General features: G+C 37.3%; 2 protein-coding genes across 3 annotated transcripts in view; one reads left to right on the forward strand and one right to left on the reverse strand.

The window, feature by feature from the left end:
- LOC149815228 (protein PHOSPHATE STARVATION RESPONSE 1-like) overlaps positions 1 to 5,785 on the forward strand; it is a 66,014-nt gene extending 60,229 nt beyond the window's left edge. Inside the window, exon 8 of the mRNA XM_089990054.1 lies at positions 4,948 to 5,785. Coding sequence (XP_089846180.1) covers positions 4,948 to 5,292 — 345 coding nt within the window. The 3' untranslated portion in view covers positions 5,293 to 5,785. The remainder of the gene's footprint in view (positions 1 to 4,947) is intronic.
- Positions 5,786 to 8,972: 3,187 nt separating this feature from the next.
- LOC149815229 (trihelix transcription factor ENAP2-like) lies at positions 8,973 to 24,636 on the reverse strand. Of its 2 annotated transcripts, none has more exons than XR_016427989.1 (2): positions 23,222 to 24,636; positions 8,973 to 9,340 (listed from the first exon to the last, which is right to left on the reverse strand). XR_016427989.1 is itself a non-coding variant. In XM_089989604.1 (2 exons), the coding sequence occupies exon 1, from the start codon at positions 24,474 to 24,476 to the stop codon at positions 23,292 to 23,294; it is 1,185 nt and encodes a 394-aa protein (XP_089845730.1). In that variant the 5' UTR covers positions 24,477 to 24,636; the 3' UTR covers positions 8,973 to 9,340; positions 23,279 to 23,291. The 2 variants fall into 2 exon arrangements, 1 of the variants encoding a protein (XP_089845730.1); XM_089989604.1 differs by having other exon boundaries at positions 23,279 to 24,636.
- Between the last annotated feature and the right edge of the window lie 144 nt (positions 24,637 to 24,780).

Consider the following 24,780-nt stretch of genomic DNA (forward strand, 5'->3'; position numbering starts at 1 on the left):
ACTCTGAAGAGTTTGTTTACTGTTGATATGCTGTTATGTGATGGTGTGTTAGTGAAGAAGAGTTACAAAACAAGTTTGAAGTAGAGACACATACACTTGCAGTCAAGAAGATGTGTAAATTTGATCTCCAAATGACTAAAGTTTTGTTGTTTTCACTTCCAATTATTTAAGAGTGCTTAAGGAATGTTAGGCAACATCATGTGGAAAATCATAATAACCTTCGAGAGAATACAAAAGCACTAACAGACTTAAAAGAAGTCAGAGCTGACTGATGAAATGTTCATAGCATCCAAACGCTAATGCTCACTCCAAGGCCACACTGGTTCATCCTATGTTAGAAGATGTTGAGGCTTTGGAAAGGGGAAATTCTACATGGGTATGAGATACTCCTCAATTAAGTTGGCATTGCTGGTCTGCAATAAATTTTGGTGAGAAATTGTCCAAGGAAAGCCGCTGAAGTCCAATGATGCAGTGTTGAAATATCTTCAGTAATTGGATAGGATCAACAAAACTACAGAAGTGATGATAAGGTGGTCTCAATGGCAGAAGAGTACACTACTAGTTTTCCTGAAACATCCTTTACCAGGAACAATAACAGCATTTTTGGGTATTAAGTTAGAAACCCAGTGTCTGAACTCCCGTATATAAAATCACCAAAATGGTGGTATTAGTCCTCAAGAGTTTGAAGTGGCAGAAATTGGATGGAATAGGAGCAGTCCTTTTTCAAGAGGTCTGTGCTTGTTACTGATGTTGAGCACCAAGACCCAATGAACAACGAAAAAATATCCTTCTGTTGGTTGAATTAGATCCTCTAGGTCTCAGACTTGAACCATCAGGACACTTTGTCAACTGACACTTAGCCTGCATGTCCATTTTTCACACAACATGGATACCAGAGACCCAACATATCATGGACACAATTAAACCTGCCTTGGAGGATATGGCTGATACCATGCTGATAACTTCATTTATATCCTTTTGTGATATTTATCTTTTATTTCATAGTACCTTTTTTTTTTAAATATGTCATTGATTGTGTATGTGTATTGTGGTGTCCCTCTGTCCTATTTTTGCAAACCCCCCTCATTTCATATCAATCATGTCCACGTTGAATCCCTGCCAAGCATCCATGTTTATGTGATGCTGACTTGTATATATCATGATCGTGAATAATTATAAAACTAGGTGAAGACTATGGATTCTTGAGTTCCATTGGAAACTGAAAATCAAATTTTTTTGTCATAATCACTTCAATCTTAGTGATGGTGGTATCTTAAATAGCATACATACAAGCCCCTTTATAAGTTGGTATTTAGTCCCAGGAATTTAAAGGTGTTTCAGAAATCCCTTGGATCTAGTGTTGGCTAAAAGCCTTAGGCTAAATTAACATCTTGTTATTTTTTCCCTTAAAATTATGTTTACTGAACTATACTGCAAGCTATGTCACATAGGTGCGGGTGCGGATACAGGTGCAGATGCGGTGATGCGGCACTTTAAAAAAACTTGGGTGCGGGGGTGCAGGGAGGGTATATATATATTTTAACGGTTTTAAGTTAACACTACTAGTATGCATCTGCATTTACGTATTTATATATATAATATAGATAAAACTGGACTTGGTTAGGGTTAACTGAATCTACTTTTGGACAGAGATGGACCTCAGTGTGGTTGACTTCACCAGACACAAAGGAAGTCGTGTCCAAGTGTCGCACCCACATGGGTGCGGGTGCAGTGCCCTGTTAGAAGAGTCCGTGTTACATAGACTGCAAGCTATTTAATGGGCTGGTTTATCTAACATTGAACCTTTTATGTTAACGTTAGCAGCATTTCATGCTTATTACAGTTGGAGTGTCTATTGGCTTAGGAACAGTAATTAATCTGATCATGTGATGCATATATCAACTGGATGCAGTGCATATATCAACTGGATGAAGCTAATACGTACTGCATATTTTTATCAAATTGCAGCTCTCCGTGCTCTTGCTAGGAAGGGCGTCCTTCATAATTGATCCTTTAATAAAGCGTAATTAGATCTAATCACAGACTCAATTCTATTATGCTTAGAGAACTCATACTGATACCAAATTTCTACAGAACTTTGGATGAAAACATTATTAAGAAAAATAGGACCATGTTAAGGCTTTACAAAAACCTTGAAGTGCATGACAGACCTTTTCATGATCATTAATTAAACAAATCACTGTTAACTTGTTACAAATATATTTGACATGCACAAGATAATAGACTTAAATTCATCAGACTTTGTTATGAGATTTATGCAGGAGCTCATCAACTCTTTCTATAGAGAAATGAGAGTATCAGCAGCTTGCACCAGAATATCTTATGAAAATATGGAACTAGTCCACCAATTGGCAGTTCTTTTGCAATCTAATTGACATAGTTGAGCTAAAGAACAATTTTCTCTATCCTTCTATGTTGTTTCCATGATTTGTGAAATATCTGGTGGAACTTTGGAAATTCTATCAATAAGATGCCTCGGTTGTACGATATACTGAAAGACTGCTCTCTGCAAAGCAAACTAAACAACAAAAAAGCACTTGCAAAGCCTGAATTGCTTTTTCTTTTATGTACAGCCTGTAGCTCCGAAGCGAGTGCATTGGGAATAATCTTACATCATACCTACCTTTCACCGTAATAGAAAAGATAGAAGAGACCGAATGCCATTAACTATTTTTCCAAAAAGCCTAAGGTAGATCAAAGAGATGAATAGTTTCTTGTCCAGTTATGGAGCTTGGTAATCCTTTTCGCCAATTCATTTATGAGCTTAAAGTGTTGTGAATACATCTGGAAGTGCCTGATTTGGAATGATATTCCTCTTCATTCTTTTCTTTATGTGAAAAGTAAAACCTTCCTGGTCGTGAGGGCCCTAATAAGCTACTCCTAATGCTAGGTATTCCAAAGCCCTTGGTTGAGCTCACACTATCTAAGTGCTAGCTCACTCTTTTCATAAATTCCCATAAAGAATGTTGGAGCCACTACCTCCTGGATTTGATAATTAATGGAGTCTAATCATCACGCTTAGTCATCGAGAGTCATAATGCTTTTTCTCTTTTTCAAATGAAACCCTAGCATGTAATGCTTATAGACTATGTAACAGTTGGACTCTCCAACTAGGTGTCGCGCCCGCACCCGCACCCGATGTGGTCAACCTGACCCTGGGTGCAGTCAACGCACCTAGGGTCATTTATGTCCAACTTTTGGACTTTATATATATTATATATAAATTTTTTTATTTTTGCCGTACCCCCGCACCCAAGTTTTTTGAAAGTGCCGCACCCCCGCACCCGCACCCACACCCATGTGACATAGCTTATAGAGTGTTGCCTTCGAGTAAAGTTGATTACGACACCTAACCTAGAAGTGAGTGTAGACTTTGAGACTACTATGTGCTATGCAAGCTGTAACTGCGAGCAGGATACGTCGACGAAGTTGTGCGGAATCCAAGGCACTCAAAACCCAAACCCAAATACCAACATGCAATACATATGAATGAAAAATAAATACAACAAACACAAGACTTTATAAATATATATCTTCATTATTAATGAACCTTGAAATACATAAGCCAAAGAAAAACATTATACAAAATACCTGACTACACAAATACACTCACACTCATGACCCTATACTACCCATCACTCTCTCACCCACAATAGGCACACACACCCCATATATAGAGAGAGAAAAGAGAAGGGATAGAGTAAAGAGAGGAGAGAGAGAAAGTCCTCTCAGCCATTAGACTAGAAATCTAGTTGTTGGGCTGAGTTCCCAACAATGACTGTTGGGCTTAGTTCCCAACAACTACTAGTTACAATGAATATATTATATATATATATATACATATATATGTACGTGTATATATATATATATATATATATATATATATATATATATATAAAATATATTATATACATACAAAAAGGATAGAGTAATCTTAACAGTGCTATGTTGAAAGCTACATAAACAACTAACAAGCAAGCTCTATAGAGTAGACCAAAGGCAACTCAAAGTGTTTACGGTGCAGAAGCTATACATAACACATATAGGCTTTCGTACGAACATGACAGGAAAGAAAGCACTTGTAGGCTTGCTTTGAAGCTAGTAGGCCTTCCCATCGACAGCTGGATTCTAGGGGAAGACTAAAATAGCCTTGGGGAGGAAGAGAGAGGGCCCTCTTGGATAGTTATGGGGTTTTATTTCTTTTCCTTTTCAGGGGTCAAACAAGATAAAACTATAATAAGCGTTGATGGAAAGATAAAGGGTGAAAGAAAATGGGATAATGAGAAATTAACAGAGGAAAACAACAAAACATGACAAAGATCATGGCTTCAAGGGTCCAAACTGATTCTACGTATGCCAATCCAACCTGTTTTATGCAAGGCCAATTTATCCAGGCACAAGTTCAAATCATTGAGTTGTGTAGTTTCTATTTAATTTGAAAAGAACGTATTTGGGCTTCCATGTGTTATTAATACTTTTTCAGTACTTCATTGGTGCAAGTCCATTCATCACTATATTTGTTCTACTTCTGTTTGATGGTAATTGTTCTACTTCTGTTTGATGGTAATGGATCTCTCATGTTCTTTCTTTTAACGTCCTTCAATGTTGCTCACCTTGAAATTCCTTCAACTGGAATTATGTTATGTTTCAATAATGGGAACTGTTGGTTTGAGTTTTTTTTTTCTTTTTTAATTTTTGGATGTTGAATTAAATCTTTGACAAAAAACCAGCTAGGTTGTTGGGCCCATCCTTAATTTTAGCATAATGACCTGATTCAACTTGATAAGAAATTCATGGTTCATGTTGCAGTCAAGGTTTTTGACTGGCTTTTGTTAGATTATCCATGTGTAAACCATTTTGACAGCAGAAACCACTGTTTATAGTCATCTTCTCCCATAAACTAACAATGGTCCAATTCTATTGCAGATTCAGCGAAACCTACAATTGAGAATTGAGGAACAAGGAAGGTATCTCCAGATGATGTTTGAAAAACAATGCAAGACTACTGAGAAGCTTAAACCACCATCTTTGCTTGATGATGTGCCTGCAGCTGCTCCATCCGACATCACCCAATCTTCGACCAAAAATGAACTGGAAAAAGAGCAGGCTGAGAATGAAGCAAATACAGTTGCAGAGAAAACAGAAAATAATGTTCTGCATTCTAGTCAGAAACAGAAAATGCCTGAAGAAGAGGTATCGAATCCCATCTGGGAAACAGATGTTGGGTTAGAGTCACCTCCAGCGAAGCGTGTGAGATCATCCTTGGGTTGATCATGTGGATCTGGACTTCAGTTGTTCCACAGGGGCTGATCAGATAAATTGACAATTTTGCCTGCGGAGAGGGGAATTTTTCTCAACCGAGACAATTGAGTCAAGGAAGTTCAGAGGCCCCCTAATGATGCAAGATCTGATCGTGGTAATCTAATATCTTCTAGAATGCTTTCTCGAAATAAAAAAACAGCAAAGTTTACAGCCATGGAAAAGAGTAACTGGTGACTCTTAACGTGTTGTAAAGGAAGCTTATATCATTTTGCATTTCTTACATACATTGATCTTGCCCTTAAACTTGGTTGATGTCCTACATGTCTTGTTTCTGGTGGTTTATTGTACTGATTAAGATTACATTTTGGTAGTGAACCACTAACAGCTCACACTACTCAGAGTTGCACTCAAGCAGCCACTATGGTTAGTTGTGTTACCTCGTTGTAGTGAAATCCGAACTGCATAAAAATGCTTAATGAATAAGATATGTTCCCTTGTCCAATCTCTCTCTCTCTCTCTCTCTCTCTCTCTCTCTCTCTCTCTCTCTCTCTCTCTCTCTCTCTCTGTGAAAATGTATCTAGTGACTGTTGTTTAAGACTTTCTATCCTTGAAACAAAAAGATCTTGGAGGAAGGTATGCATAAATGATTTTAGGCATGAAGTTGGCTTTCAGTCCAGTGATAAAGATGCCTTGCATTTTGCATGATTTCCATAAACCCACCAATATATATTTCTTTCTTGGGCAAGGTGAATACCAGAGGGGCCTTCTCTTTTACCACGTTAAGGGGGAAAGAACGAAGAAACCGACAGAACTCATTGCACAATGCCAAGTAGAACCCTCCATGGACAACACAGCTCAAATTTTCAAAGTCCTTTTTCAACTCTATCTAGTCTTCCTTTTCTCACCCTTGGCTATCCATGTTTTGTTTTGTTTTGTTTTTTTTTCGTACAATTTTCTAGTTCATCGCCTTTAAACCATGGTGCTCATTTCCACTCACAGTAATACATTACAGTTTTCTTCAGCAAGATATTTAACTCCCTAAAGGGGGTGTATGTTTCAGCCCTCTTTCATATGAAAGAGGCGCTCTTTCCTTCCACTGAAACGAATGCACTGCTGGAAAACCCCACACCCCCGCCCCCACCCACCCCCCCCCCCCCCCCCCCCCCACCCACCCACCCCCCAAAAAAAGGAATTACTGATTTCAAATTCCTTCAGAGTAATCATCTGCTCCCCATCTTTTCTCTCCTAACAAAATCTGCCACCATCAAAGCAGTTGCAAACACTTATGCGAGCACACGAGCAATTTAGTAAGGGAAGAGTGGCTATTTGGTTAAGCTTCTTCAAAGTTCAAACATATTTTAAGGAATTGTTAACTGATTATGGATCCCACAATAAAAGTACCAACATTTTATATAGCAGTAAATATGTATTCTACGACATGAAATTTCTTGTATAGTCATAGGAGTTATTGGAATTACCTATTATATTGGCTTTGCAAAAAACACGATCATGTGTAGCTTAGCAAATGCGTTTACTGCCCTTACAGGTTAACTGCTATGGGTAGCTGTCCTTGGTTAGGGCTAAGCATCTGCAAGAGTGTAGAGGGTAGGAGGCACAGAGCTCCCAGGATGGCCTTGCTCAACAACATGGCCTTTAGGTTGTTGAGGGCATACTTGAGTTTAGAACGTGTAAAGGAATTAGGATACGTAAACTCCCGAGCAGATCCAGTGATCAAGCCTGAGTACTTTACAAAGTACTCGGTCCACACAAAACACAGAAAATCATTAAGTGTTTTCTGTGTATGTAGTGATTTTTTCCATCCCACGCAGAACACAGAAAATCATTGTGTAAAAAATAGATGCACGTGCAGCGATATGGCCCAAGTGCTTTGTAAAGTACTCGGTGCCCGATCAACATGCCTCTCCAAACTCCTGTTAGTTTACTTTTCAGTTCTTGTCTAGGGACCCATGATGAATGCTGCCTTCTATTTTACATCCCCCCGGTTCGCCTGAGTGGCAGTTGGCTTGGGGAGAAGGTGCTGACCCCTTTGTCCCATGTTTGACTTCCACTGGGTGTGTGGGTGCCTTTAACTGGTGGGCTGAGTTAGGGAACTCATGAGAGATGAGGAGAGTAGGAAGGTGCGTGAGATAGAGGAAGGTTAGGGGAGACGTGAAAGGAAGAATGAGGGGGGATATGACAAGGAGGTTTGACGGTTGAAGTGGTGGGACTATCTTGATGGCTCGAGAGCTTTCTTCTTTCAAAGAAGGAGACCTATTCCTACCAAACAAGTAGGCTAAGAAATGTAAAATAAACCTCTGAGAGAAAATTCATTATATAAGAAACAAATGAAGATTACAGAAGCTTTTTATAGAGAGGAAGGCAATTTCTAACTTTAAATGGAAAACCCAAGCTGGCCATCCTTATCCAAAAGACACCCTCTCCTTATTTTCTTTTCATTTTGCCCCTCAAGTGATGCCATCTCAGAAAAGAGATCAAATGACCTCTCTGAATCTCGATAAGCACATATCTGTGCATGTTCTGCCCCTACCTAGCCTTTCAATTGCCACAGCTGACTCTTATTTACAAAGTATTGATTTTTCCCTTATCCTAACCCTTATCCCTATCCATTGTCTAAGAGGGATATTCAAATCCAAGTAAAAGAAAACACTAAATAATGCAACATGAATGCCTTGGGCCAGGCTGCTATCAGTTGGTGACCCCACCCGGGGTTTACCTCGCAGGGGATGGTCGCATTAAGTGACCTGGTTCTCGGTGAGGGTTCATCATAAAAAAAAAGGAAAAATTCTGCCTTCTATTTTACCTGTAAACTGACGAAACCTCACTACCGGAGAAATAATGTCTAATGAGAAATTTGCTCTCTCCCATATACAAGAAAAGACCAACATGTTGAGCTGTCATTGCTATCATCTGTACCTTGTGTATAATGGAAAAAGTCGAAATAATAAGCAGAAACTACTAGCCTACTACACAACCTGACTTCTCATCCATCAAGCAGCCTTTGCAGAAAATAGTGAGAAGTAGGACCATTGCCTTCAAAGTTGTTTGAAACCCTCAAAGGACAGAGCCTTTAAGGGCAAGAATTGAGGTTCTCAGTGTTCTCAGTTAGACATCAATAAAATCAGAGCGTGCCTTAAGGTGCAAGGCCTTCCGCCTCAAGGCACCGGGCTAAGGCATGAAAAGAAAAAGAAGATTTTTTCACAGCTATATAATTTGTTTCTAAGTTATATAATTACTTTCTCAATTATATAATCAGCTCAGTTACTTTTACATGTTAATCTCATATTTTTTAGTATTTATTTGAGATTTTCTATTAAGAAGAAGAAGAAGATTCTTTCACAGTTATATAATTTGTTTCTAAGTTATATAATTACTTTTTCAATTATATAATCAGTTCCTCAGTTACTTTTACACGTTAATCTCATATTTTTTAGTATTTATTTGAGATTTTTTATTTTTTATTGGTTGTTGCTTCATCAATAAAGCATTTTTTATTATTTGTATTTTTAGATATTTTTTTATAGTTTTTTTAAGTTTTCAAAAAAAAAATTGAGGCTTACGCTTTATGCCTCGCCTCAGTTTTTGGTGGAGCGCCTTGCTACGCCTCAACGCTTTTCACAACATTGCCCTAGATCCTCATCATTAAAAAAAAAAAAAGTTCAGAAAACTAATGAAGGGATTATAAAAGCCTTATCTCATGTGTGACACAACACGGCTTCTTGTCCGGATACAAAAGCAGCCCCACATAAACAAGAATGATTCTCTTCAACGTTGGAACTGCAGGCCCAAGGTAAACCAAAAGCAGTAGTTATTAATAAAGGTCTGCTACTCAAGTAACAATTAAGAGAGAAAATTATACACAATTTATGAGTTTTAAAACGTGTGTTGGGGACAACAGTAGAACATCCGCTTCCCACTCTGGGCATGCAAAATTTGATCTGGATGAGCAAATCTCAAGTCATCAATCAACTTCAATTTTCCCATGTTCGCGGCACTTCAACTTCAGGTTGGGAGTTTCTGCCTTTCTTTTCATTAGCCCCTGCAAAACAATATGTTCTCATTTTTCTCACTTTTCTTTTAAAGCCAATAACTATAGTGATTCAATAGATCATGGTCATGGCATGCGTGAGAGAGAGAGAGAGAGATTTTGAAACAAGGGTTCAAAGCAAAAAGAATTGAGCATTTATGTATGTCATGAATTTTATCCATGCCATGAGAATTCCTTGTAAACTTTTGCATTGTGTTCCTTGATCCATGGCTCCAAAGAGCAGTTGAGTTTCAAACTCGTAGGCATCTCACATATCAGTCCCAGATCCTACTCGACGTGACTAGGTCATACAACTCGACAATGTGTCGAACTTAGACCACTGAAAGAAAGCAAATAGTTGACATCACCACAGAACAATGGACCAGGTTAAGATGGAACTTTTATTATTGTATTTCCTATACATACTAAGATCCAATATTCATCTCCATATTCATTGATGACACAAGGTACGAACTACAAGCATTAAGTTAACATGTACACATAAGCGTAAAAGTAGCTTGACCTAGTAGTTTTTTATTTGTTTTTTATGACGAGAAACCCTCACTGAAGAGAGGAAAATCCCGGGTGAGGCCCCGCGACCACCCTGCCTTACGTGGCCCCACCTCTGAAAGCAACCAGCCAGTGGGGTTTGATCCAATGCCTTCATCCCAGCACCCTCACAACCACCCCGTTGACCCCCCGAGTGGTAGCTATTAAGTTGTATATATATATATATATATATATATATATATATATATATACTCATTAGGGGTATTTTAGTTATTTCAGTCTTTGTAATAGAGTGTCTATTAAGAGCACATTAGTACTTTTACTTTATTCTTTTTTTTGTCCTTTTCTGTTTTATAGGAACTATTTGGTTAAATATTAAATAAAGTTGTTGGGTTCTTTTTTTACTAATCAATATAGAGTTGAGTAGTCAATAGAGCTGTTAAAACAATCCACCATTTATATTCAGGTCTCCCTCTCTCTTGTATGTGTATAAATAAGAGATTTTATCCTCCATTTTTTAACGCTTCTTTTAAGCATTCGTGCTCAATAAAATGTATATTTTTTATATTCTTTAATCTTCTTTTAATTCCTTTGTCTTGTATGCACTTAGGGATTGTGAAGTGCCTTAATACTCTTAGATTATCCCTTAGTTGATGTGCAAGTGCACTTTGTGTTTATGATCATCTAAGCCTTTAGATGTCTTTGTTTTGTATTTTTGCATATTTCATTACATAGTATCAAAGCCAAGAAATCTTTCTTGGTATTTTGTTTTTTTTTTTTCTTGGGATTCTTTGGTTCGAGTTAGTGCTTTGTGAAGGATTTGTTATCATTATATAGCTTGGATTTAAGAGAAATCTTGACCCGATATGTATATTAAACCTTTAGTATTATTTGAGTAATTTATCTCATGGATTATACATGAGAAAACACTCATTTTTTCTTCTCTTTGAAAAGTTATTTGTTATTTTTGTTAGAAACTAAAATCTCTAAATGCTTTTCAAATTGTTGTTGGTTTTATTTTTATTAAATGTTTTATAAGGTTTATAATATTTGTTTAATCTTGTGAAATGATATATGTGTATGCTTCCATGAAATCTAGTTTGAATTTTAGATTTTTTTAAACTCGCTTTATTTAAAATGTATGTATATGATCTAGTAATTCTTGAACATGTGTTGTTGGCATTTAGATGCTTTATTCGAACATTTTATGAAGACAAATGTCAAATCATGTTCGTGTAATGAAGTGCCAAATGAAAAGAGCAACGTCTCCAAGTGAAAGCACGGAAGCACGCACATACACAAGATGCCACTAAAGGGCAAAATAAACCACAAAAGTGGTCAAGCACAAAAAGAAGATAAAAAATATATCTCACTTCATAGAATGCTTCAAAAGAAGCTTAAGGAATACATGGGGCTGAGCCCCTTATTTATACACAGCAAGGGACCCAAGGAGGGGCTCCCATAGAGTCGTTGGAGCCCCTCCAACGGTCATATTTATGACCGTTGGAGGGGTCCAACGACTCTATGTGGACCCCTCTCTAATGTAAAAAAGAAAAAGTAAAAAATACAAAAAGGAAAAAGAAAAAAAGGAAAAAGAAAGAAAGGAAAAAGCATATCAAGGATATGCGTGTACAGGTGAAATGACAGAAATACCCCTGTGGGGTTTTACAATATATATATATATATTTATATATATAGATAGACACGTAGACATATATATATATCATATATATGTATATGTGTCGTAATCGATATATATAGATATATATATATAAATATACATCATATTTTAACACCCCCCCTCAAACACACGGTGAAATCACCGAGAGTTTGCTAAGGAGGAAATAGAAGCGAGGCGAAGGCAAGGCTTTGGTGAAGAAGTCCGCCAACTGATATTCGGTAGGAACATATGGGAGTTGAATGGTGCCACGTAGGAACTCATCTCGAACATAATGACAGTCCATCTCAATGTGCTTCGTTCGTTCGTGAAAAGTGTGATTGCTAGCGATATAAATGGAGCTCTTGTTGTCACAGCATAGCTTTGAGGGAGTTGAGAATGAGACACCCATATCTTTAAGTAAGCTTCTTAACCATATAATCTCAGTTGTGGTGGTGGCCATCGCACGATATTCAGCTTCAGTAGATGAGAGAGAAACTTTACGCTGCTTTTTACACCTTCAGGAGATAAGTGACTCCCCAAGAAACACACAATAACCTGTGGTAGAAATACGATCATCGGGGTTACCCCCCCAATCAGAGTCAGTATACGCAAGTAAAGTAAGAGGTGAAGAAGAGGATAAGAATACTCCCTTAGTTATGGAATCTTTTAGATATCTGATAATCCTCATCACTGCTGCCATGTGAGTGGTGGTAGGAGCAGTCTGAAATTGGCTTGCACTATGAACTGCATGGGAAATGTCAGGCCTGGTAATAGATAAATATGTTAATGATCCAATCAATTGACGATAAGGCGTGGGATCTGCTAAAGGAGTGCCATCATTGGCTCTCATCTTGGCATTGATCACTTCTGGAGTCTCCACCCTTTTGTCGTCTGTTAGCCCAGACCTAGCAATAATATCAGAGGCAAGCTTCATCTGAGATAGGACATACCCCTTGGGTGAGTATGCAACTTCAATTCCTAAGAAATACCTCAAAAAACCCAGATCAGACATATCAAAATTTTTCTTAAGAATATTTTTAATAAGATCAATACCTTTCTTATCATTACCTGTGATAATCATATCATCAACATATAATAACAAAATGGTTATGTATTCATTAGAGGATTTAACAAACAAAGCAGTATCAGTGTAACATGAGGAAAAACCATTATCAAGAACTACTTTGCTAAAGAGATCATACCACGCTTTTGGCGCTTGTTTTAACCCATAAAGAGCTTTGTTTAATTTTAGAATATTGCCTTTCCCAATTTCAAGACCCGGCGGAGGATCCATAAGAACTTCTTCACATAAAGTTCCATTTAAGAAAGCATTTTTAACATCAAGTTGGTATATAGGCCATTGTTTGATGGATGCTAAAGCAATTAAGGTTCGTACACTAGTCATTCTGGCCACGGGAGCAAAAGTTTCTTCATAATCAATCCCATATTCTTGGGCATAGCCTTTTGCTACCAAACGAGCTTTGTATCTTTCAAGAGACCCATCACTTTTAGTTTTGACTTTATATACCCATCTACACCCAATTGCCTTCTTCCCTAAAGGTTGAGGAATAATGCTCCAGGTTTGGGCCTTGTTAAGAGCCTCTAATTCGATTTTCATGGCTTCAATCCAATGTGGGTGATCTTTAGCTTCCTTGAAAGATGTAGGTTCGTGATACGAATGTATTAACATAAGACAGGCCCTATAATTTGGAGAAAAAGATTCATAGGACACAAACTTTTGTGGTGGCCTACTGGTACGAGAAGATCTCCTAGGTAGATTGTTGTTAGTAGATTCTTCTAAAGAGAAGTCTTGAGAGTATCTGTCAATAGCAGGTTGATGTTCATTTCCTATCCGTCGGGTATAAACATTTATATCATTAAGGTTTTCATTTTGGGAGGTATTGTCATGTTGTTGTATATTATAATGTGAAATTCCATCACAACTAGTATCACAAGAAATAGCCTCAGGAGACTCAAATCTAGGAGCTAAGTCAAATAGAAAAGAATAATCGATGTCTTCCTTAGATGTGTGGATATCGAAACCATTTTGTTCTTCAATAAAGTTTACATTTCTCGACACATATAATTTATTGTTTCGAATATCAAAACATCTATAGCCTTTTTGATTCTCACCATAGCCAATGAATACACATTCGATAGCTTTAGGTGACAACTTATCTTGTCCTAAACTAAGTACAAAACATTTGCATCCAAAGATTCTTAATCTATTAAAATCGGGAGTAATTTTAAATAATTTTTCAAAGGGCGAAACATTTTTCAAAGAGGAAGAGGGCATACGATTCACAAGATATGTTGCGGTAAGAAGAGCTTCGGCCCAAAAGTTTTTAGGAACACATTTAGACACAAGAAGAGTTCTTGTGGTTTCAATTAAATGCCTATGTTTCCTTTCCGCAAGACCATTTTGTTGCGGAGTTTTAGGACAAGATCTTTGGTGCAAAATTCCATTTGTTTTAAAATAATTTTGGAAGTCTTTAGACATGTATTCTCCTCCTGAGTCGGATCTAAAAATGGCTATATTGTGTTGGAATTGATTTTGAACAAGAGCGTGAAACTCTTTAAAATTAGTGAAGACATCAGATTTATTCTTGATAATATAAACCCATGTGTATCTAGTAAAATCATCAATAAAAGAAACATAATAAGAGAAGCCTCCTTTGGACATAATGGGTGCCGGTCCCCATACATCGGAATGCACAAGTTCAAAAGGCCTTTTTGACACAAAATTGCTATGAGAATATGGAAGAGAGTGAATTTTCCCAAGAATACAATCATTGCATGTAAATGTATTTGTATTACAAAATTTTTCCAAAAATGGAAAAAGGTACAATTTGGAAATACTAGGGTGCCCAAGTCTCTTATGCCAAGTCTCAATATCTTTGGATTGAACATGATTACAAAATGATTTGGATGGCAAAGACAAAAAATCCATATAGTAAAGGTCCCCTCTTCTATGGCCTTGCCCAATCCGCTTCCCGGACCGGAGATCCTGCACATAGCAATGGGTTGGTGAAAAAGAGACATTACACTCAAAATCGGTGATTTGAGAGACGGAGAAAAGGTTTAGATTAAGTTTTGGGATGATTCGGATTTTGGGAACAAAAAATTCTTTGTTTTGGTCATAAATTTTCTCAAGGTTTCCAATACCCTCAACATTTAAAGAAGTTCCATCGGCGGTGGATACATATGATTTAAACTTATTGAGACTTGGTTTTGACAAAAGTGATGCATTTGGAGTCATATGGAAAGAGGCACCCGAATCAAGAATCCAAGAAGACATACCTGGGAATGAAGAGATGGCGGCACCGGAAGTGGAAGGTGAGGATGATGATGTAGAGGCGTTCATCTTCATAAATTGTTGGAGAGTTTCGGTTAGATGAGCGATGGAATCCTTTATGTCACCATCCTTCTTTGAATCTTCATTGATGTTTGAAGGAGTTTCTCCCACAGAAGCTACCTTCTTCTTGAATTTAGGGCAATCGGGACGAATATGGCCCGGTTCATTACAATTATGACAAATGATTTTCCTTCCTCCACCATTGTTCTTCCAAAAATGTGGTGGTTTATATGATCTTACATTGTTGCCGGGTCTAGACACGGCATGTACTTCATCAACATCCCTTTTTAAGGCCAAACGGGTTTCTTCTTGACATAAATCGGCCAAAATATCACTTAGAGGAGTAGAGGCTCTATGGAGTAGAGATCCTCTAAGTTGTTCAAATTCGGCACGAAGCCCATGAATAAATTGAAAGAACCTCTCTTTTTCCATTTGCTCTTGTCTCATAGCAATAGCACTTCCTTCCCATTGAGGTTCGAGAAGGACAAGTTCATCCCATAAAGAGGATAGAGCACTATAGTAGTCTCTAATGCTCATATCACCTTGCTTGGTAGCTCTTACCTTTTCTTGAAGAAAAAAATGCCTAGCAAGGTCTCTTTGAGTGTACATACCTTTCATGAAAAACCATGCTTCATTAGCCTTCTTGAATTTAGCAAGATTTGCACAAATCTTCAATTCGACGTTATTCATGAACCACGCTAAGATTTTAGCATGTTCACTTTCCCAATCTTCCATTTTAGAAGAGTAATCAAGAATAGCCTTTTCTTTTTCTTCTTCATTTAAGGCCTTTTCTTCACCTCCTTCAAATTTAGTTAACTTAAGTTGTGGTTCCGGAATGGTTCCACATACATAACCCCAAAGCCTTTTACCTTTGAGATTATTCTCCATAGCGGCTGCCCACATACGATAATTGGTCCCATCCAATTTGAATGAGAGATCGATTTTTGCATCTTTGTTGGCCATTAGAAGAAAAATTTATAAGACAAGAGAGAGGAGAGGTATTACTTGTCAATGGAGGATCCAATGAAGCCTTCTTAGCCAAGGCTTTGATACCATGTAATGAAGTGCCAAATGAAAAGAGCAACGTCTCCAAGTGAAAGCACGGAAGCACGCACATACACAAGATGCCACTAAAGGGCAAAATAAACCACAAAAGTGGTCAAGCACAAAAAGAAGATAAAAAATATATCTCACTTCATAGAATGCTTCAAAAGAAGCTTAAGGAATACATGGGGCTGAGCCCCTTATTTATACACAGCAAGGGACCCAAGGAGGGGCTCCCATAGAGTCGTTGGAGCCCCTCCAACGGTCATATTTATGACCGTTGGAGGGGTCCAACGACTCTATGTGGACCCCTCTCTAATGTAAAAAAGAAAAAGTAAAAAATACAAAAAGGAAAAAGAAAAAAAGGAAAAAGAAAGAAAGGAAAAAGCATATCAAGGATATGCGTGTACAGGTGAAATGACAGAAATACCCCTGTGGGGTTTTACAATATATATATATATATATTTATATATATAGATAGACACGTAGACATATATATATATCATATATATGTATATGTGTCGTAATCGATATATATAGATATATATATATAAATATACATCATATTTTAACAGTTCGTACTTATTGTTATATTAAACTTTGTTTTGAAAAATTGTTAAATATTTTTAAAATAATTTGAAATATTTATTTTAAAATGGTTTTGTGTGTCATTCACAAGTATGATTTTATGAGATTTTGATTAACTTGTATTTGAAATTTTATTTTTTCTTTTGTCTTTGATATATTTTTATGTGAAACATAAAATATTTTATGAAGTATTAAAAATTATGTGGTTAGGATCTTAGTGATCATGAATAGCTTGTTATTTTTAAATTTTGAATAAATAATTTTTATATTGATATATGATAATTGTGCACTTGTGATTGTCTTACATGATGAATGTGATTATTTGTTCGTGCATAAGGTATTGAGCATGATTTTTTATGGGAATCATTCACTTTTATAAATGCCTTATATATATGTTCCTTTTAAAAAAATATTAAAAATAGTTATGTTATTGTGTGTTTCTCTTGTTGGCCCTTTTGTGGTCCTTGTAATTGTATTATTTTCTTAGTTTCATGGCTCTTTAATGAAAATCATTTTCCATGTTTTGCATAGAATTTAAATATTATATTTTTTGCATACTTAGTTTCAATAAAATATTAATTTGAGAATTATGAGAACCTTCTTTGCATTTGCCCTTTGTGGGTGTTACAAGTGTTTCCCTCGTGGTTCATTTTAATAATTGTTCATTATTGATTGACATGCTTGTTCGTAATTGAAGACTCCCATTATTTATCTTGTCGTATGATTGCATGTTTTTACTAAAACTTATTTGCATCATGATACCTCACATGAGTTTTAAGTGTTATGTTTCTATTGCATACTTATGATATTCAATAAAATATCATTTTTTATATTATTACACTTCTTGTGTAGCCCTTTGTGAGTTTTGTTGAATGTTCCTTAGAGAATATTGTTTTTGTTTATCCACTTAATATTGGTGGATATTTTGGCTCGTAATTGAAGGCTCTATAATTGCATTACTTGAGGAATTCCTTAACTTTAAATTTTTTGTCTTATTAGTTTTTGTTCCTTAGAACGTGTCTTTCAAGGTTTTTATTATTTGGCTTTGTAAGTCCATCTCTCTTCTTTTGATACATCCGTTATTATTTGTTTGCCTTTATCGAGGAGAGTTGTATGTACTATATTGTGGGACCAAAGTTAATAGTTGAGGTGAGTTATGTGTGCACCTTTGTCTTCTTGTCAGTATAGATTGCCAAATGATTTGACTCTGACTTACAGTTTATTTGGTTATATGAGTGTGTGTTGTATCACTCATTTGTTTCTTGTACACCTTGATATTGTGGAGTTAGGGTTAGTTGTTGAATTGAGTTATGTGTGCACCTCATGTCATCTTATCAGTCTAAATTCCTAGGAGTTATGAGTGGCGTGTTATCATTTGCTTTGAGTTTGATTGATGGTTGATTGTCTTCTTAACTCATTTTTGTTGAAAATCTGAATTAGTCATTGGGGTGAATTGTGTGTGCACCTCATATCATCTTGTCAGTATAGGTATGTATCTAACTAGCAACTGATTGACCTCAGTTTTATGAGTGTATTTTATCACTATTTGTTTGTGTGGCTATTGTTACAATATTAGATGCTTGATATTTTGATTTTCCTATAATGATAGTTATGTTTTTAGAACCATGGAGTTTCGAAAGATTGTTAAAATCGTTATTCTTATTTTTTTATGGCATTAGTTTGTTTTTATTACAAGCTCTCTTACCTCTTATGTTTCCTTCTGTTATGCGTCTTATCTAAGTGTCACTATATATAAACAAGAGATGTTTACTCACACTTGTGTGTGTTTGTTTAGCCCATAAGTGGCACTATAATTATACTCTTGTTCTAGTAGTTGATACACTTATTTTGAGTATCAATTATACGTCGACAAGAGATGTTTTCAATGTGGTGAGTTATGTGCACCCATTGGTTATGCTCTTGTTCTAGTTTTAAGTGTCATTTTATGTAGACAAAAGATGGTTATTCACACTTTTTGTGTGTGTTTTAGCTCATTAGTGGAATTATGATTTTACTTTTATTCTAATTGTTTATAGACTTGAATTTTGAGGTTTGAAAGTCTAGTGAGGTGATTGTTTGTGGTGGTCGAACTATTGTTGAGATTTGCAAATATCATTCCTTTTGTTGCGTGGGATTTTTAAAATCTCTTCATAAAATTTATAAACTTTTTCAATTTGTATGAAAAATGTTTATTGATAAAATTTTATGCATCTTATATGCATTTCATTGATAATATATATATTTTAAGATTGATGTTTGGTCATTTGTGCTTAAGCCCATTCTAGGTTATGTGAATGAATCCTAATGGGTTGTGATTTGTGAGATTGCTCTCTTTCGTTATTATGTGTATTAAATATGCTTTAATTGCATGTTGGATATATATATATATATGTGTGTGTGTGTGTGTGTGTGTTTCATATTAATTATCTTGTTCACATTGTTATATGCATGAATTTAATTATCTCCTTTTTTTAAAGCTATTTTGAATTGTTATATTTTATATGCATATTGTCAGTGATGATTTGTTATTTTATTTGAAATGCTTTTCTAAAAATCCTTGGGATATTATTTATGCTTAATTTTTTCTCTCTTCTTTATAATTTATGTCTTTTAGTGATCAAGTTCTCTTATAATCAATATTTATGTTTTTCTTGAAAAAAAATATATTGATTTTGGGTTTATGATTTGATTCCATAAAAATTTATCCTTGAGGTATGCTCTCTTAATGATTATCTAATGTTTCTCTTGTTCAAAAATATATTTGTTTTAAAAACTTTATAACTATTGGGTTAAGATATTTTATTTTGTTTAGTTGGAATCTTTGTTTTGTTTTCTCCGCAGGTTCTTAAAGATATGATGGATTGAGAAAGGAATACCTTTGATGCATCATATCATGAAGATGAAGATAGTCGATGAAGGCGTTTGAAGACGATCACCAATGAAAACATTCGGAGACTTGTATTTGTAAAATTTTCTAATGCGACATAAAGATAGAAACTTCCAATGAAGACACTTGAAGACTTTGATCATTTTTGTTGATTCTTTTTATATTTTCAAACTTTCGGTATATCACATCATAAGTTTGAGGGGGAGTATTAAGTTGTACATGTCCATGTATATGTATTTTCATACATACATATATATATATATATATATATATATATTTCATTTATAATGATGCAATAGATAAATACTCATTAAGGGTATTTTGATCATTTCAGTTCTTGTAATAGGTTGTGACCATTAGAGGTACATTAGTACTTTTACTTATTCTTTTTTTTGTCCTTTTCTAGTTTTATAGGGACTATTTGGTCAAATACCAAATAGAGTTGGAATATTTTTTTACTAGTCAACATAGAGTTGACTAGTCAATAAAGTTGTTGGAACAGTCCATCAACTCTATTGAGGTCTCCCTCTCTTTTGTATGTGTATAAATAGGAGCTTTTATGCCCTTTAATTTTTTAATGCTTCTCTTAAGCATTCATGCTTAATAGAATGTATATTTTTTATATTTTTGTGAACTTTTATGTTGGGCTGCCAAGAGACATCATATTCAAAAAATGAGTGTAGCTGAGATGCGTATGCTGAGATGGATGTGTGAAAATACAATAAAAGATAAGATTCGGAACGAGGAGATACGTAAGAAGGTAGGCGTTGCACCCATTGAAAATAAGATGAGAGACAATCGTTTACGGTGGTTTGGACATATTCGGCGAAGGCCTAATGATGCTCCAGTTAGAAGGATGGAGAAATGGGAAAATATATTAGTTATAAGAGGTCGGGGTAGGCCTAGGAAGACATGGATGGAGGTGATAGGAAAGGATATGAATGCTTTGAACCTCACCGAGGACATGGCATCGGATAGAAATGACTGGAAGAGAAGGATTCATGTGGAAGACCCAAAATGATTTTCTTTTTTGGTTCATATCGCCGACCCCAATTGTTTTGGGATGAAGGCGTAGTTGTTGTTGTTGTTGTTGTTGTTCTTTTATGTCTTGTATGCACTTAGTGCTTGTGTTAGTGCTTTAGTGCTCTTGGATTGTCCCTTAGTTGGACTTGTGTATGTGCATCTACACTTTGTATTTATGATCATGTAAGCCCTTAGAGGCCTTTGTTTTATATTTCTGCATATTTCATTACAGTAGCTTGACTGGAGTAGTTAAAGATCCATTTTAAGATGCTAATATATGCTCAATGATGATATGTAAAAATGATGGATAAAAATGAAAAGTGAGCACAAGTAGTAAGACTACTTTTTATGCACAATTACATGCCTGAACATTAGTCCCTACTTCATTAAGTCAATATACATCTTCAGTTCCTAGACGGCAACCAGCCATTTTGTTGACATTCCAGTCATTGACAATTTGCATACTACAGTGACTGCACAATTCACCATACTTCCCACCTTTTAGGAAAATTCAAACCCTTTTCTATAGTGAAATATGAGAAAATTTTCCTTCAATCATAAGAAGAATAACTGCCAAAGAGCACTAATATGCTGACTGCATAAATATCATGGTTCTGCCATGTATGCAAATTCAGGGAATTCAGGAAATTAGCAAAAAACTGGAGTCTTCAAGAAAGAATCTACCACATATTTACATGTGGCAGCATAAACATGTGGGACCCCTTTTTCTTTTCACTGCACAGTCACACAATTATTTCTTATCTATCAATCACTTTTCTTGTTTTCTAATGGAATATCATGCAATATGCTAGATGTCATAAACAATCGACAGGAACAGGACATCAAATTAAAAATCTTCAACCATAACTTCTTTAACATGACAATGTCATGTGAAAACAACACTTCCATTTTCCCTGACTCGTTGATACACTATATCCTTCAGTTCTCCACCTTCCATTGCGCTCCACCCCTCCCGGTCCTTCTCCTTCAAACTAATCCTCTTCAAAAGTAGATTCTGATGAAAAAAATCTATCAAGGAAGATCCTCCATAAAGTGATGCCAATAATGCCACAAAGTACATACAACATTGACCAGGCATAGCTCAGAAGTTCCCCCAATCATAAGTTGATTAGAAAATCTAATTCTTATTGCAATAGCAAAAAGACTCCGGATTTTCCATGTCCTTACAAACTTGAGCACTTTATACACCCATCAAATCTCAAATCCAGTATGATCAAGCTTGCTAGAATGCCATTTCGGGAAGTCAAAGATATACCCAAGGGGATGAAGAAAATAGCATATACAAGAGTATCTCAAAGGTGTGACCTGGGGACCAAAATAATACTTCTGTGAGTTGTCCCACATAACAAATAGCATTGTAGATCACAGTCACAGGTGGCGGCAATATTCTAGCATGGGTGACTCTCTCTGCATCAAAATACAAAGAAGGGAGTGCTCCTACTAATATCAGATATCCATATTTTATGTGATAATGAAGACCAATACTTCCTGTTCAGTGAGACTAAACAGGCATAAAAGAGACTTGGCAAGGATGGGTTTGACATCAATATCACTTGTTTCTATTATAGTTTGGCATAAATGACTTGTAGAAGAAATACTTCAAAAAGGAATTGGGTAATGATTCCACATTGCATCAAATCACCAAAAAAGAATGCAACAGACATGAAAATAGATACTGTAAAGGCATTTGACAATGTGGACTAAGATTCATGCTCTAGGTGCTTTAGGAAGTGGTAGTGAAGAACCTCAGTAAGACTGAGCTCAAAAATCATATCAGCTACCATCATGGTTGTATGCAATATTATTGAGGCAATTCTTCAACTAAGAAACGGATTTAAGCAAGGCAGCGCAAGGCGCCCATCTTTCACCATTTAGTCAAACCTGAGGCAATATGCTTGTTCTTGGGGGCAAATCACCCCTCATCATGGGCATTCATGACCCAAGAAGTCCACCTAAAACATAACTACAATATGCAAACAAGTGTTGAACTAAGGAAAGGGCTTTAGATTGCAAGCATGGATGATGTAGGAAGTGCTTGAGGAACCTACTGGTCAAAAAATTAAGAAAGCTTTAACCTGGATTGCTTTATATCTTTCCAGCAGCAAGAATTGCTCTTAGAAATTATGTCTTATCCAGAGTAGACGCGCCAAGTGTCCCTCTTGTAAACACCACAGATTATGCAAAACCAATAGAGTGCAAAGTTCATATCATTATCAAGAAAGGTGGCATAAATGGAGAAGGGGACTTACCTTCCCATCAGAAAAGGCACTATTGGCATAACAAAGCTCAATCAAATGATTAAGGCACTTCTCTTTTGATAAGGAAAGCATGTAAAAGTGATCAACATGGTAGAAAGTAGAGCCACTAGCACCTCAATGAAGGATCAGGCTATAGCTGTTTCGCTAATTAGCCTATTTGACACGTTGAGCTCCAATATCCCCATGAAAAGACAAAAATTGCAATTTAAATTCCAAATACATTTTATGCTGCATCTTGCCAAGATGACAAACAAGCAAACTCATCAAACTTTCCTGTACTCTCATAAGTTGCCCTTGCTCTGCTTAAATATATCAACATCGAATCATACCCATACACCACTTGAGAATAATAGTTCCAGTAATAGAGCAAAACCAACAATGTAACATGATGAATGCACTGTATTATTAGTCAAAGTCTCATCAAGAAACTACCAAATCTAATACACCAAAAAGTAGCAACAATTCCGCAATGCTGCTCATCAACAGGTAAAAATGTTTTGCAAAACAAATTCAACAAAGAAAATACCATAAAGATGAACAGCATTACCACCAATAACAGTACCAACGAAGTTCTTTGAATTCAATCACTGCAAGAGAAACATACAATTGGTTTATCTTCATTCGCTTCTGTTCGTGACAGGGGTATCAATATCATTATCCCCTTTCTGTATCCTCGCAATCTCTGCCTGTGCCCTCTCCAGAATCTGCCTCTTCTGCATCTCCAGATCCCTCTGGAACTCCATCCTCATTTTCTCCAACTCGATCATTTGCTGCCTCTTGCTGTTCTCAATCTTCTCGTATATCTCACCAAACTTCTGAATTGACTTCGCAAGCATCCTGAACGATACAGCGTGATCGTCCTCCCCCTCTTCTGCCCCGCCGCTGGTAGAGGGCAGCCTCGCTTTCTTAGGCGGGGGGCAATCCGAATCATCGTCCTCGTCCTCCTCCGCCTCCTCATCATTCTCAGACCCCGACTCCGAGCTATCCCTCATCTCGTCGAGCCCATTTGCCTGGTTCATGTAAACCCTAGAATTTGTGAACACATACTCCCCTGAATCGAGCCCGCAGGCGAGCGGCTGCCGGGATTGCTGCGGAGGGGCCCGGGGCGGCGTCGAGGAGCTCATGAGCGACTCAATCCGCTTGAAGTACACCCACCGGCTTCCACCGCCAGCACCCCCACCAGACTCGGAAAGCTTCGCCTTTTCCCTCTTGTACTTCTTCTTCAACGTGTCGAGACGGTTCCGACACTGCGCATCGGTGAGGTGGATCTTGGCGATCGCCGAGACCTTCTTGGCGACCTCGAGCCACTCGTCGGAGCGGAGGCTCTTCCGGCCGAGCTGCACGAACCGGTCCCCCCAGACATCGAGTAGGACTCCGGTCGCTGCCTCGGTCCAGTCAGCCGTTGCCAGACGCGGGTGGGCGGGAGGTGGTGGGTGCGGCTTTGAGGCTACGGTGGGGGCGGCCCTCGGCGCAAACTCGTAATTCAGCTTCTCTGACCGGCGAGCGTGATCTTCGCTGCCGCTGCGGGAGGCCTCTTCTTCATCATCTTCATCGTCGTGGTCGATCGGGTGAGGGTTCTGCTGGTGTTGGTGGTGGCGGTGCTGCCGCGCGTTGTCTTCGTAGTCCTCTTCTTCCTCTTCTTCTTCTCCTTCTTCGTCGTCGTCTTCGTGGTAACCGGCGCCATTGTTGGTGGGGGTCGCGGCGTTTCGGACGGGGAGCTTGGGGCGGTGCGAGGACGAAGAATGGCTGTGGGGGCCGACCGCGTAAGGAGGGTACCGAGCGTCATCCTCTGTATCATCCATTCTCTCCTCTTCTTATTTCTTCTTCTTCCTTCTTGCTTCTGTTTCTGGTGAAGATGATTGACGACCGGACCTGTTTGGGTGGCTCGGCTTATTTCGTGAAAATGGGAGAACGAATGAGGAATAACTCTCTCTCTCTCTCTCTCTCTCTCTCTTCGGTGGGATTTTGAACTTTTGGGAAGAAGTGAATGGAAGAACAGGGGAATGGAAGAGCAGATAGAAGGGGGATTGGGTCGCACGTGCGAGAGTTTGGATGGATGAGATGGCGTGTCAGGGTGAGGCAGAACACGTGCGGAGAGACACTCGT

The sequence above is a fragment of the Nuphar pumila genome, chromosome 15 (assembly GCF_984573655.1).
Source record: "Nuphar pumila chromosome 15, dmNupPumi1.hap1.1, whole genome shotgun sequence".
In the NCBI taxonomy this organism is placed as follows: Eukaryota; Viridiplantae; Streptophyta; class Magnoliopsida; order Nymphaeales; family Nymphaeaceae; genus Nuphar; species Nuphar pumila.

Coding starts and splice junctions, on each gene's coding strand:
- LOC149815229 (XM_089989604.1), bottom strand. CDS start 24,476: ATGGATGATACAGAGGATGACGCTCGGTACCCTCCTTACGCGGTCGGC.